Source organism: Lemur catta, chromosome 23 (assembly GCF_020740605.2).
Source record: "Lemur catta isolate mLemCat1 chromosome 23, mLemCat1.pri, whole genome shotgun sequence".
NCBI classification, from domain to species: domain Eukaryota; kingdom Metazoa; phylum Chordata; class Mammalia; order Primates; family Lemuridae; genus Lemur; species Lemur catta.
In genome coordinates this window covers 21394744-21410712 of record NC_059150.1, presented here as the reverse complement: position 1 = coordinate 21410712, position 15969 = coordinate 21394744, and the positions used below count along the sequence as shown (strand labels likewise).

Genomic DNA, 15969 nt, shown 5'->3' with positions numbered 1-15969 from the left:
AGAAAATTATTTACCTATCTCCATGGTGTTAGTGTTGAAAAGAGTCTTTGAAATCTGATAGTCCAAACCACCACGATACTTTTTTTTTAAGTATACTCAACCTTTATAAATCTCAATAAGACCAACAAGTGGTCAATATTCCTTTGCCTGTACCTATACCCATCACTGGTATCATACTGTTCTGAGACAAATCTAAGACATATTGTAACTTTATTTATAAATATTTTAAAGTACATTGTTTTAGAAAACTGTGCTATTTTTACAATGAGAAACTTAAACTTAAATTTCTATGTGATCAGACTTCTCCAAAGTTAGATAGCTGTCAAGCAGGAAAGATGAATTTTAACTCTTTATGCTTAAGTCTAGTACTTTCTCCCTTGACCAGGGCTTTCTTGCTTTCCTTTTTCTCTCACCTCCACCTATTAACATTCCATTTAAGCCTATATTTAAATGCGATCACTTCCATAAACCCCTTGATGGTCACTCTCTTGGGTACTGTTGTATGATTCTATCTGTACCTCTTTTATGGTGTTTCATTCTGCCTTGTACTGTAGCATGCTTTTTTTTTTTCCCCTTTGGTGGAGGGAGTAGAGAAGGCTAATTTAACCCATAAATCATGCCCTCCTCTTGTGTATTTTAACCCAGTAGATTGTAAGTACATGAGAGCAGGAATGGTATCTGTTTTATTTTTGTAAATCCTGCAGTTTCTGGCTCTGTTAACTTGGGTAGGCTGGTCTATAGAATAGGCATACAAAGAACATACTTAGGGAAAAATATAATTTACTTTATTTTCTGGTCATTGATTTGACATCTACTAACTCAATAGACTGGTACAGAATAAACACACAAAGAATAAACTTTGGGTGAAATATAGTTTGCTTCATTGTCTGGTCATTGATTTGACATTTAAGGAATATTTAGTTTTAAAATAATTATATTTTGAACTTTTAATAAATCTCTACAAACATAATTTTTCTTAGCCCCTATGAAATTCTAAGCATATATGCTAAATTTCATATTAGAAATGATGTGAGAAAATACTAATTCATGTGGATATTAAACTATGTAAACCAAATGTATAATTTATGGGAACTCAAAATGGTCTTAAGGGTCCATAGTGAGCTTCCATTTCCTCATATAGCCATGACCCTAGGACTCCAGAGCTCAACCATACTAGAAGTTGGGAGTACCTACAGAGAAAGAAAGAGTTCCTTGTTAGCTTAAATTTACTCTAATCATTAATATTAAAATCATTAGTTTAAAAAAGTAAGAGACCTTACTTGACTTGTTGATTGTAAACAGACCTCAGGCACTGGAATAGCCAGACACTCACCGATGCAGGTTCCATTTTCTGCCTTGGTCATTCCATTTGGACAAAGATCAATGCACTTATAGCCACCACGGGTGTTCTTGCAGTGCTGATCCGGTCGGCATACATTCTGTCTACACTCGTTCACATCTTGGTAAGAGAACAAAGGTGACGCATATTGAGAAAATGATTTATTCCACTTTCCCAGAGAAACCATACTTTTGGATTTTAAGGATATTATAAACTAATATAGATGTTCACTGAATAACCATTGTGTAAGATTAATGTACTTAAATCCGACAAAGTGTATAACATACTTTAAAACAGAAAGATAAAAATAGAAAACAAAAGCAAAATATTGCTTCACAGAGCTGGTAGCCATACCAACCACTTTCTCGCCTAGAAATATAAAAATGACAAAAAACATATATATAGAAAAACTTCATATGTATACATATATAATGTACATATACATATATGTATGAACATATGTATTTTATACTTTTGCAAGAAAAATTCAGTAAATGGAGGAAATGTTAAAAAGAATGGTTATACAATTAGAAAATGAAGCCCATAAAATATAGCATTTGTCTCCACTTTGGTTTTGCATAGATTATATACATGATGCATGACCGATGTCATATATATGAACAGCATATGCATTTAGATCAGACAGCATTAAGAAGTTACAGAGACATCATTTTTTTTAGTTCAAAGCCCTTTTCTTACCCATGCATTTTCTGCCTTTGAGCTGATACCCAGGTTCACAGCCACAGTGGAAACTTCCTATGGCATTGAAACAGTGCTGGTGACAGGGGCTGGATTCTTGACATTCATTAATATCTGTTAAATAAAACAAAACTTTCATTATATGCTGTTAGGAAACCTGAGTTAATTTATCCCAAATGTTTAACATTTTAATGATCTTGATCATCACCATGTGTAAGATCTTTTCTAAAACAAATCCAATACATTTGCTCTTATATGATCTGCTAAATAATTGATAGAATCGATGGCTGGAGAGGGTATCTCTCTTCATTACTACTTAAAAGTAGACAGTTGTTAAGGATTAAGAACTACGTCCATGAAACACTCCTCTACTTTAAGTATTTTACCATATGGCTCCCACTCCTGGTTCTAGGAAGTTTTAGCCCTGGAATGTTGCTGACAGACGGTGACGCCGAAGACAGAAAAAAAGAAAAGCACTGTGTTTTGCAGTTTTCTTTTTGTCTTTTGCAATTTTCTTCCCCATTCTTGCTGCTATTAGCCCAATGAAAGTCTTTATCACCCTTTCCCCTGATTGACTGTAGCAATGTCAGAATTTTTTCTCATCTATAGCGTTTGTCAAATTAAATTTTCCAAACATTACCTGAGTCATAGTTTAATAGAAAGAGTACTTGTGTGAATCCCCCAAACTCTTGTGCACTTGCCTGTGTTTTGTACATTTTTCCCCCTCCTTCACTCCATTCCCAGAGGAAGAGAGACCTCTTCTTCCATTTAAGAAAAGTCCCTCTATTTGTGCTTTGAGCTCTGCAGCCCACCCTTCACCTTCCTCACCAAGATGATTGTGGTCCATCAATCATTCCCTCTTCTAGTGCATTTTTAAAGTCCTTTCTCATTACTGTCATCTTTCCCATAAACTGAGTAGTGAACCCAGAAATAAAGCCACAGATCTACAGCCAACTGATCTTTAACAAAGTCGACAAGGACATACACTGGGGACAGGATAATCTTTTCAGTTAAATGGTGCTGGGAAAATTGGATTGCTATATGCAGAAGAATGAAACTGGACCCATGTCTCCCACCATGTACAAAAATCAACTCAAGATGGATTAAAGACTTAAATGTAAGACCTGAAACTATAAAGATACTAGAAGAAAACTTAGGGAAAACTTTTTTGGACATTGATCTAGGCAAAGAATTCATGATTAAGCCCTCAAAAGCACAGGCAACAAAACCAAAAATAGACAAACGGGACTTAATGAAACTACAAAGCCTCCTCACAGCAAAAGAAAAAGTTAGCAGAATGAAGAAACAACCTGCAGAATGGGAGAAAACATTTGCAAACTGACAAGGGACTAATATCTGGAATTTACAAGAAACTCAAACAACTCAACACAACAAAACAAATAATTCCATTAAAAAGTGGGCAAAGTACATAAATAGACATTTTTCCAAAGAAGACATACAAATGGCCAAAAAGCATATGAAAAATGCTCATCACCAATCATCTGAGAAATGCAAATTAAAACTACAATGAGATATCATCTTATATCAGTCAGAATGGCTATTATTAAAAAGTCAAAAAATAACATGTTGGTGACGATATAGAGAAAAAAAATGCTTACACCCTGTTGGTGGGAGTTTGTATTAGTACAATCTCTGTAGAAAACAGACAGTATGGAGATTTCTCAAAGAACTAAAAACAGAACTACTATTCAATCCAGCAATCCCAGTACTGGGTATCTAACCAAAGGAAAAGAAACCATTATATCAAAAAGATAACTGCACTCACATGTGTATTGCAGCACTATTCACAATAGCAAAGATATGGAATCAACCTAAGTGTCCATGAATGGGTGATTGGATAAAGAAAATGTGATATATATACACAATGGAATACTATATAACCATAAAAATTAAATCATGTGTTCTGCAGCAACATGAGTGGAACAGGAGGCCATTATCTCAAATGAAACACTTATCTACAGAAAGACAAATATCTCATGTTCTCACTTCTAAGGGAGAGGTAATAATGTGTACACATGGATATAGAGCATGGAATAATGGACAATGGAGACTCAGATAGGTCGGGGGGTGGATGATGAGAAATTACTTAACGACACAATGTACGACGTTATACGGGTGATGGATACACTAAAAGCCCTGACTTCACCACTACCCAATATGCCCATGTAACAAAATTACACTTGTACACCCTAAATTTTTGCAAATAAAAAACCCCCAAAAAGCATAAAACCAAAATCCCTCCCTCAGTCTATACTGATCTCAAGCTCCTACCACTTCTCTATTGTTCTATTCCAAACACTTCAAAATAAAAATCACCATATTTAGGTTATTTACTTTCTCATCTTACATTCCAAAACTTGAGATTGCCAATGTCTCTTATTTTGTACTATTTTCTATTTGAGGTTAATTTAACCTCTCAAAATCCACAATGTGTTAACTTGTATAAATGCACAAATGTGATCATATACTTATAAAATATTTTTCTTAATGTGGTTTTGTTTTTTCTTCCTCTTCCTCTTTTGCTTGGCCTTCCTTTTCCCTTTTTATCCCTTGACCACCAAAGACAAACAACGTTAACTATCTTAATTAAACTTTATTAGTATGAATAATAGCATATCTGTTCTGCATACACATACATATCTTTACCTAAATATATATATCCATGCCCTTTTTCTTTGGTTATTATTTTCCAGTTACATACTATTTTCTACAAAAGTTACACATAATTTCCTGCATCTGGGTTTTCTCATAGCTGCACAGTGGTCCATGGTATAGATGTATGATGCTTCATTTAGTCTTTCTACCATTGATGGACATTCAGTGATGGATCCACTCTTTTTGCCTCTATGAAAATTCCTGATAGAAGCTTTATTTGTATTTGCCCAAACTTGGAAGCAACCCAGACGTCTTTCACTAGGTGAATGAATAAATAAACTGCGGTACCTTCACACAATGGAATATTGTTCAGTGTTAAAAAGAAACGTGTATTCAAGCCATGAAAAGACATGAGGAACCTTAAATGCACATTCCTAAGTGAAAGAAGCCAATTTGCAAAGGCTACATACGATAAGATTCCAACTATATGATGTTCTGGAAAAGGCAAACCTATGGAGACAGTGAAACAATTAGTTGTTGCCACAGGTTAGAGGGAGGGAAGGATGAATCTGTGGATCTTTAGGGTAGTGAAACTATTCTGTATGACAGATACTATAATGGTAGATACAGGTCGTTATAAATTAGTGCAAACCCACAGGATGTACAACACCTAGAGGGAACTCTAATTTAAGCTGCACACTCTGCATGATAATGATGTCAGTGTAGGTTCATTAGTTGTAACAAAGGTACCACGATGGTAGGGGATGTTGATAGTGCAGGAGGCTGTGTATGTGTGTATGTGGGCAGGAGTTATATGGGAACTCTCTGTACCTTCTGCTCCATTTTGCTGTGAACCTAAAACTTCTCTAAAACAGTCTTTTAAAAAATTCCTTCAATAAACATTCTGGTAGTCTTACGCAATGGGATTTTATGAAATAGACTCTATTAGATTGTGCTGTATAATCTCCTCTCTCAAATGGTAACAGCCAAATGTTATTTAAAACTACTGTGCTACAAATACTTAAAATATTTGTGGAATATTCTATCTAAATAAGATCTTATCAAGAAGCTGACCTTACAAAACATGTAAAGTGAAGTCCTGGTTTAAGTTTTCCTGGGAGACTGGAGTCCCACTTGCTGGATATCTCCTCACTCTCTTTCATCCAGTCCCTCCCCATTGGAATTTCCTGAGAGAGTCTACTTCAAAGGATTCAAAAGGGGGTCTAATTCTTAGTGTCATGAACATTGAAAAAAGGCCCCCAGTTTTATACCTTGACAACTCAGCCCATCAGAGGTTCTTCGAAAGCCAATCCCACAGAGGACCACACAGCGATAGGATCCGATAGTATTGTCACAGTCCTGACCAGCATGGCAGGTGTGTCCACCCAAAGCACACTCATCGATATCTGTAACAGAGGGAATCATTCAACTGCAGTCAGCTGGAAAACACCCAACCTAAGAATCTTCTGTGAAATGGGGATAAGAAAATCAATGAACAACACTTGAAAAATAGAGAAGAGCTAGAAGGACTGGATTTTTTTGGTTGAGTCATTTCAGGTGGGTTAAATAGCTGACAAATTCATAGCAGCATGGTGTGGTATCTTCATAGACTGACCAATCAGTTAGACCCCTTATAAATTAGGTGGCTTTTAAAAAGTGACTTCTCCTTTCTGAGATCTTGAGTGAGTCGCTCCAGGCATCCCTGCTCTGAGAGTGTCCCATGTGAAGGGAGGACATGAGCAGTGTTCCCTCTTTCTTTCTCAACCCAATGAAGACCTTTTGTGTTTGTTGTAAAGGTGTGTGCATAGCTAGTAGGACAAAAGGGGATTAATCTACCACACTTTTCCTAGGTCAAAGATTGCCTTGACCATTGCTTAAAATGTGTCTGTTAGATTTCGCTGCGTGAATACCTTGACAGGTTCTTCCATCCGCAGCGATGGTGAGGCCTTTTGGGCAGGAGCAATAGTAGGTCCCCACGGCATTATGGCAGCTGTGGGAGCAGGGATTCCCTGCTGCACACTCATCCTCATCTGAAAGAAGGGAAAAAGGGCCCGATCAGTAGGTAAAACCCCTACTTTCTAGAAGTTATTTAAAGCCAGTGAAAATAGTTGCTTATAGAGGCCAGTGAGTTGAATCCAATATAGTAGAAAATGCTCTTAAATGCACAAAATGTAATTGCTAAACAAAAACTAATTTGGGGTCTCCAAGTTATCTTTGATGGTAAATAGATGTTTCAATTATATTCTAAAACAACAGTGATAGCTAAAATTTCTTTACCATTTACAGTGATCTCAATGCTTTCTGCCTGCCTTAACTCACTCTTCCCAGTGTTCCCAGGACTAGGTATTTTTATCACCATTCTCACTTTGCATGATAAAATTCAAGTAAAACGAGGTTAAGTAAATTGCCCAAGGTTACACTGGTCATTACTGGCAGAGCTCGGATTTGAACCTGAGCAGTCTGAAAACCATCTGGGCAGTCTGAAGACTACCTTTTAACAATTAGACTACATTACATCACCTATCAGTGAAAGAAAAGCATTGTATATGCAAATTTGTGTTCCTCAAGCCACTTACATAGCTTTTACTTATCTGTGACTCTATGATACTGGACTTGAACTAATCATTAGTCCTAGGTCTGCAGTCCTGCCCTCTCTGAGCAACTCTAGGGTTAGGTGACTTAGTATTGGACTACTGCTGTCTCACACCCATTGCAATGAAGCCACCAGATGGAGTTCAGTGTTGTCTCTCTGTTCCCGCCATCTCTGTACTTGGTCACTATCTCTGACACTGTTGACTGTGGTCAAATTGAAAGAGCATGGGCTTTGTAATCTAATTTAAATTCAAGTCTAGCTCTGCCACCTGATACTGAGTGATTTTAGACAGTTTACTGAACTTCTCTACATCTCAGTTTCCTCAGCTGTCAAATGGGATGTTTACAGGACTGTTGCGATGATTAAATTCCTAGTAAAAGGGCAACAGATGTCCATTGAATGATATCCATTATTGATGGTTTTGTAAAAATAGAAATGCTTTATTTATTCCTGTACTTACCAGCACAAAAAGGTCCAGCTGAGTCTAAGGCGAACCCAGAGGGGCACTGATTACTGCGATCTCCTACCACAGAGAGGAAAGCAAAGTTAACCGGCTTGTTAGTATATTAGCACCAGTTTATTTCTATTGCAATCTTCCCTGGGAAGATATGCCAGAGTTTAAAAAGATGAGACACATGATGCAAAAATGCAATAGGCAAGAATGGAAAACTTCCTGTTTCTCAATCCAAGGACTTAAGGTCTCTTAGTCTAGAGATTGTTGGTAAGCTGCCACTGGAAACAGATTTTCTGTGTAAGTTGTTTACATCAATCAAAAGAAAATTAAATAAAATTATTCTGTGATAATTAAAAAGGGTCCAAGATAAATGTGTATGCCAGGCATAGCGACAGGCAAAATCCTGTTCTTCCAGCCATTACCATTCTGTTTTATTCTAGTAGGAGGAATGCTGTTTTCAAGCAACAAAATAATTTGTGCCAGTTAAAAACAGAAATTCTATGAAGAAACCCCCTCCTTTTGTGGATCTCCTCCATTTGCAATGTTGAGCATTTGGGTCAAAATCCCTCATGTGTGACTAAGTGTTTTCCCTTTCTGCATAGTCGACGCAAAGGGAAATAGGCATGGTGTGATAAAACAGATTTAAGACAGATGTCAGGAAAAAAACACAATAACAAGAACAGGTTAGGATGCTCTTTACTGAGTGCTCCTAGTCTTCCTGTGTGTGCAAAGGAGTGGGAATAGATGGGACAGAAATGTCTAGGGCATATTGCTAAATGATCATTGCATGGTTGCTGTGTGTCACACAGGGTACTATGAGCCTCGTGTGTTTTATTTCATTTAAACTTCACAACTCCTTAATCTCCTGGTACCCAATTTTCAGACAAGGAATTTGAGACTGAGGTTCTATAAGTTGCCTATGGTCAAAGAGCTAATATGCGCTGGAGCAAGATTTAGATGCAGATCTGTTTGACTTTCAGCCACGGAACTCAATATAACTCAGGAGGTGATTATAATTTACATCTCATTTAGCCATTTGTTCATACATTCCTTAATCTGAACAGTAGGTTGTTTGGGGCACTATGTTGGGGGTACAACTGTGAACAAAACATGTCTCATAAACATGATAAGTTATTATCTGATAGTAGCTTTTGATTTTCGGTGGCATTTAGGAAGCTTTTTTGGAGATGCTTTGGTTGTCATGATGGTAACAGGACTATTAAAATTTAGTGATGGGCAGATCCTGGGGCAGGTTTTACAATATTGCAATGGGTGAGATAGTCCTGCAAGATGATTTGCCCCTTGCCCTGCAAGACTTTCATGAAAGTAAGATAGCTGTGCTTATCTAAGCTTTGAATCTGTATACCATGTATTAAACAGTTTTCACATGATTTAAGCATACAATGAACTTTCCAAGAGTGCGGCTGTCACATAAATGGATAGCTGATGCTACTTTGTTTTATTTAGGATATTACTAAGAGTTGCTTGATGTTTCAAAAGAGAATCACAGTAGGATTCTATATGTATGTTCAGGCATATGACTACTTCTCTCTGTCCAAAGATTTTTATATTAAAGTGTATTATATTTTATTATGAATTCTTTTCCTTTATTTTTAATATTAAAGTTAAAGTGTATTCTTTTGAATTGTATTAGTTATGATTTTCCTTTCAAGATAGAAGGCAATCCAAAATATTTGTTTATGTTATTATAACGTATGATAATAGTAGACACTTTAAAAAGCATAAAGTAAAATTCCCTATAATGTTGTCCCTTTTAACAAACTACTTCTGAGATTTTGATGCTTTTCCTTCCAGTCATTTTTACAGGCTTAAAAATTAAGTTGGTACAAAGACTAATAATTGCCAAACTTTACTAATCATAAAAATCAGTTGGAAAGCTTATTAAAAATATAGATCCCTTGGTCCTAGTCCTATAAAAATTGGTAAGAAAAGCACCAAGGAATCTGTGCTTCTAAGTAGTATAAAGATTTCCTTATAATCACTCAGGCATGTGTGACCCAGGTTTGGATCACACTGTACACTGCTTTTCCATTATTGTCACAAACATTCTCCTTTGTCACTTGTTTACAGTTATATTGTCAGTTGTTCTGGGCATTGAACAGTGTCTAGTACACTGTGGGAACTCAACAAATGCTTGTTAAAATGAATAAAATAGAATATTTCTAAAAAAATTATTTCAGTGGTTGTTTAAGAGTTTATCAGACAGCTGTGCCATAATTTACCTATTTATTTTCTCCTTCCTGGACATGTATTAAATATTTTCCTATTATAAATAGCACTGGATAAAACTTTCTGACCATTCATCTTTGACTATTTCTGTGATTTTCTTAGAACAGACTCCTAGGATAAGATAACTCAAAAGACTGAAACATTTGAAAAGCTACTGATACATACCACCTTCCAGAAATGTTGAACCAATTTGCACCCCTGCCAGCAGTGTAGAAGGGTGTTCGATTCCCACTATCTCTTTAATGCTAGCCAGTCATCACACTTGTTACTCTCTGACAATGATAGTTAGAAACTGAAACCTCACTGTTTTATTTTAAATTTCTTTGCTTATTAATGAGAGTAAACATTTTCTTCAGATTTATTTGTTACTATGACTTATTTTTTTGTGAATTTCGTTTATGTATTTTTCTATTGAGGATATTTGCCTCTTTCTTACTGATTTTTAAGAACCCTGTATGTATCAAGGTTAATCACAGTTGTCAATAATATGTGATGAAAATATTTCTTATTTGTGCATATTTTACCTTCTCCTTTTGCTTTTTATAGTCCCATGAAGAAGTTTCAAAAAATTTATTCATTGTTAAATTTATCTTTTCCTTTATAGTTTCTGATATCTTCTGATTAATTTGTAAAATATAAATATACTTTATATTTTTTAAAAATCTATTTGATTTTAAAGAATAAATTTTGTTTTAATGAGATTGATTTATATTTGTGAGTTGTCTTGACCACTAGTTAGTTTCCAAAAACCAGCATCCAGACCAGATATATTAGAATCATTTAGGGTCTGTGTTAAAAATACAGAGTCTTAGGCCCTTGGTTTAGACTTGCTAAACCAACACTCTTTGTGTCTAGAAATCTGAACTTTCATCAAGCTCTCTAGATGATTCTAATTGCACTGTAACCATACATAGCTCTAGTGTAGACCCAACAACATAAAAGAGAATTTGCTGGTTAAATCACTAAGAATGCAAGCTTGCCCTCTAGTGGTCACTGGAAAACAAACTGCAGGTACACGATTCTTAAATTCATAACAATGTCAACAACAAATGGCACATATATCCGATGTAATTCATAGAGCCATAGTGGCCAAGAATGCTAAGGGACTGTACAGGTCTTACAGCGTGTTTCCTTCCATTGGGGACCCAGGTCCCTCAACAGCTCGCCCAGAGATGCCACAGAGACCTTCAAGCAGTTTCAGGCTTAGAAGATTTACATGAGTGGGTGGAAAGGGTACATGACTTTTCAAAAATCATTTCAATTCTTTTAGTCCCAGATGGTACAAATTCATTTATAACCAATGTCTTGTGCTGAGTTACCTGTTTTTAGAGTACTGAGAAGAGTAGAAACAGAAGTTAGATTGGAAAAGCAGGCATAAATGGGAAGAGAAAATATAACTCTTCATTCCAGTAGCCTTTCCTTTTGTCCAAGTGGCCTGAACATGCGTGACAATAATAAAATGAGGTGGTGGTAGAGATGATGTGGGTGGAGGAGATGGGAGACTCTGGACCTCACTATGTGACTTCAGAAATCTGCGATTGTCTCAAAAAATGTGTACTCAAACTCTCAGATTTAAAATCCGATGAAGCATTTCTGATACATGTTGAAGAAGAAAATGGTCATATGCATACCCGATGAAAGCAAGAGTGAACACTAAAAATGAATGTTGAGTTTATCTGCTAAGCATGTTAGAACAAAATGGTGATGTTTAAAGTATACTTGGGTCTATGATAGGAAAGCCAGCACATAGCAAAACACACATATTCACAAGGTCAATGTGAATCCTTTTAAATGTACTCAAGGAAGCCTAAAGTTCAAAGCTAAAGTCATGCAAACATTGAATGTCTATAGCATAAATACATGCAAATATCTCCCAACATCAAAACCTCACAGAATAAAGAATGCTAATTGCTGTGGTGGCTCTTCTGACGGAAAAGGAAATCTCAGAGAATAGACACATCAAAGAACTCACACAGCAAAGGGGGACTGTTTAGATCAAGGGTTGGAGAATGATGCTTGGAAAATGGAAAGCAGTTCAAAAATTATAATTTGCAGGAACAAAAAATGACAGTTGGAAGCCTGATTACTGCTGCACGGCTTTTAAAAGCTGCTTTGAAAATATGAAAACTTTTTTTTTTTTTACTATTTTAGGCTAAGATACATCTTTACATTATCTTTCAGGAATTTAAAAAATTCTTTGGCAAATACAAGATTCAGAACAATAACAAATGGACTTTATCACTCAAAGAAAAATCTTTCAGACAGATTATATAGTTTTAACTCTCTCTGTACATAGGGATTAGAAGAATAACTCTACAATGCAGTATGAAGATGCATGTTAGTAAATTAATTGTACTAGAACTCCAATTTGGTTGGCTTTACCACAGGGCTTTACCTGCAACAAAACACAGACAACACACATGAAAAACCTTATATTATCTTGTAAGGTCTAGGCCTTCATATCCTTATTTTGAATGGCATCAAGGCAATTTTTATTTTTACTCTTTTAGAAAGGACTGGATGCCATAAAGATAAGGACTTTCCTTTAATAAAATTACCTTTGGAAATTGAAGCATGGATTTTAAAACCCAGTGTCTCTTCTAACTGGTTATAGTCAGATTCTACAGAGGACGCATGAAGTGTTTCTACCAAGAAAGGCATTCTTCCCCGAGCATGATCATAAAAAATGGTGTGGTTCCAAGTGTACGGGACACTGATGCCATCAATGGTGAACAGACGGGTTGAGTAGGCATACAGCTGCCCAGGACCTGTTTGAATGTAGTCCTCTGTGTAATCCTAAGGAGAATATGGATTTGAAGATCAACATGGCTCATACCATTTTTTGTTTCTTAAGAGTACTATGAGATGCAGAAAGACGGGGGAAAAAAGGCTTAGGGGCTAAAAATACTTAGTTCTCAACAAAATTGTAATTGTACAGTCATGTTTAGATAAATAATTTGAAGTTTGAACCTTTTAATTGTAACTATTAGTTTCATAATTTTACTGCTGTAAATTTCAGTTTAATAAGAGACTCAAAGTTTTAAGTAGAGGATAAAGAAAGATGAGAAAGGGTGATTGTTATTCTTTAATTTCTGACACACTTTTGTGGATGATATACAAAATCTTTTTATGCAAGAATTCTTATTCTCTTTGTCTGAAGAAAATTAAACAAATGGCTTAAATCAACACAGCAGTCATTTTGGGCCTGAAAAGCAGGGTAATAAAACCACTAAGAGAATCTTGTTCCTGAAGATTTTTAAACAAAGACCAGATAATCATTTATAACCTAGATTTGGGCATTTACCCTCCAGGATGAACACGGGGAAATACACAGGTTCTCTGTGTTCTTTCTATGGATCTTTGACTCACAATCTTATCATTGCTCTGATGAACAGTGCAGAGAAATTATTCGGGCATTTTACCTTTACGGTGACTTCAGCAGGTGACTGAAGCTGCAGCACGTAGCCACTCACAACAATGTCGAGCAACAAAGCTCCATCAGCATCCAAGCCCCGGGCAATGTGAGTCATCCGCAAGATTTCTCCTGGGAATCACAAAGCATTCATTTTGACAGCAAAAAATATATGGTTTGTGTAAGCACGGAGCAGAGTTACCTCACATACCAGTTCAGCTATGTTATTTTAGTTTAAACTTGAATGAGCACAGATGATAAGAGAATTAAATTAGCACTTAACCTCCCAATTAAAGAGTTAGGCTTATTGAATGAAGTTTTTTCTAAAATTTCTTTTTATGTGGCAAAAATGTAGCATGTAATTATGAGAAGAATTCCATGCTTTAAACTCACAAGAAATAACAAGGCAGCTCTACAAAAAAAGGATTGAGAATGGAGGAACAGCTTCATCACGCAGACTGGCAATAACCACAAGCCTGGCCACAGAGCTTTGCTCTTTCTGATGCTTCGGAGAAAAGTATTAATGGCAAAAGGGCATCTCAGTAAGTGGATGACACGAAAAGACCCAACTTGTCTTCTTGGTGACTAATGCTGTTTAAAGATATGCCTTCCCTCCACACTTCTTCCTTAAGCGTCGCTGCCATTGAGGCTGACCAACTCTGAAGAGGCTTGCAATGGAGCTCTATAAATACCTGCATGGACCTTGAAAGGGCATGAATAGCTAACACACACTACTTGAGACTATGGATAAGTGAAAAGATTTTAGATTTGCTTGCTTTTATTTCCATCTTTTTGATAAAGAATTGCTGTAAGTTACCCTAGCTGAATCTCAAATTAAAGGCAAAAGTCTTTAATTAATAACAATGACTTATTTTCCTTCTTTGGCCTTTAAAACCCTCTCTAAGGATTTAAAGAGAAAAGATACAGAAAAGAGGAGAAAAAACTTTTGGACTATAAAAATTACTGTACTGCTTGAGAACATGTGGCCTCTTATGACCTAATGTCAGTACAAGTTTACAGGAAAATATGAAACTGCTTTTGTATCATTTATGATAAGATTGCATCAAAAACTTTGTAATTATTCCCTGTGGGAACCTGTAACACATTTTTCTTAACTTCCAATCTTCATGGCAATCATATTTTTAAAAATAATAATAGAATACGAAGTTCAGCTGACACGAACCAGTTGCAAATTCTACTTGGGTTTCTCTTTTGAAGACTGCATTGGTGAGGGTAAAGCCGTTGACTGCTTCTCCTATTTCCTTTGCTGTTGTCCAATAAATGGGATTTAAAATAGAAACTATCTTTTTCATTGCTGAACCTAAAGAAAAAAGGATAAATAAGGTAACAAAGAAAAATATTTACAGTCTTTTATTATTGTTTTCATAGCATGTTCTTCACAAGGATGAAGTCTATAATGTTGAAGAACACAAAAAAATACCCATACCTAATGTACACTTAAGAGCTTACCATTGGAATAGAGCTAAGTACTACTATATTGATGATTTTGTAATAGCATCCTCTAGAAACTTTAAGGGGAAGTAATAAGATGAAGAATAATATATAAATTTTTAAAAGGAGGCTTATGAACAACTTTTATAAGCAAAGAGACTTACCAAGAGTGCGCGGTACATTAGTAATTTTGGCATGTATTACTCTAGTATCAGAGTTAGGGCTATCTGTTACTGTGGCATTAAGAAAAGCAATTCCAAATTCAACATCATTAATATTTCCAATAACACTTCCTCTGGCTCGCTGGGGCCCACCTATTGGGAAAAGAAAAAACATTCCTGGATCAGGAAGCAATTCCATCAACATTACATGGGAGTAAAGAAGGCCAGTATTCAGAGATGCTACAAATCTTCTCTCAAATATCAAAAAGGTCATATGACATCGGAATTTAAAAATGAAATAAATAAGCTTTTAAAACATTTGACTTTCACGTCACACCCATCAACCCCCATAAATCTAGGATCCTTCCAATCTATGTTCATCATAATATTAATTTGCAGGCCAAAGAATACAATCAGCATCCAGTCCCAAAACTAAAATAAAGTATGCATTTGCTGGGGGTGATGAAATGATGAAATGAGAATATAGTGATCATGTCATACACAACAGTAAACAGTTAATATGTCTGAACTCTTTTTATCCTATTAACAATTCTACAAGATGCTTTTAAATAGCTATAGTCTGCAGGTTAGGAAAACAAAGTTCATAGAAATCAAGCAATTTCCCACCATTACATAGCTAGAAAGTGGTGCAATGATTTGAACATGGATCTTCTTGGCATCAAAACTGATGTTCTTTTATTTATTGCTTCCTTCATGAGAACACAAAGAGAGAGAAGAGAGCTCACCAGACAGCCTCTAAGCCTTGTTACGGGTCGCTGCCAACATAAACGTGGAGTATCTGGGGGACACTGTTCAGCCTTAGGCTTTAGATCAAGGGTTTATCAAGTTCTTCGTGATTTTATATATATATATATAAATGCTTAACTTCAGAAAAATTTGAGAAAGATACTATATTTTTGGCAGTGCTGTAAAATTCACACCAAGACGATTTGGTTGAAAAACAATTATACCGCCTGGGGGATGGACACGCTT

General features: G+C 35.9%; 1 protein-coding gene across 1 annotated transcript in view; it reads right to left on the bottom strand.

Annotated features, from left to right (window-relative positions):
* HMCN1 (hemicentin 1) overlaps positions 1 to 15969 on the bottom strand; it is a 404331-nt gene that overhangs the window by 16053 nt on the left and 372309 nt on the right. Inside the window, exons 94-102 of the mRNA XM_045536051.1 lie at positions 14980 to 15129; positions 14547 to 14684; positions 13374 to 13495; positions 12510 to 12747; positions 7708 to 7770; positions 6565 to 6684; positions 5926 to 6060; positions 2039 to 2152; positions 1334 to 1459 (exon numbers count right to left, since the gene is read on the bottom strand). Coding sequence (XP_045392007.1) covers positions 1334 to 1459; positions 2039 to 2152; positions 5926 to 6060; positions 6565 to 6684; positions 7708 to 7770; positions 12510 to 12747; positions 13374 to 13495; positions 14547 to 14684; positions 14980 to 15129 — 1206 coding nt within the window. The remainder of the gene's footprint in view (positions 1 to 1333; positions 1460 to 2038; positions 2153 to 5925; positions 6061 to 6564; positions 6685 to 7707; positions 7771 to 12509; positions 12748 to 13373; positions 13496 to 14546; positions 14685 to 14979; positions 15130 to 15969) is intronic.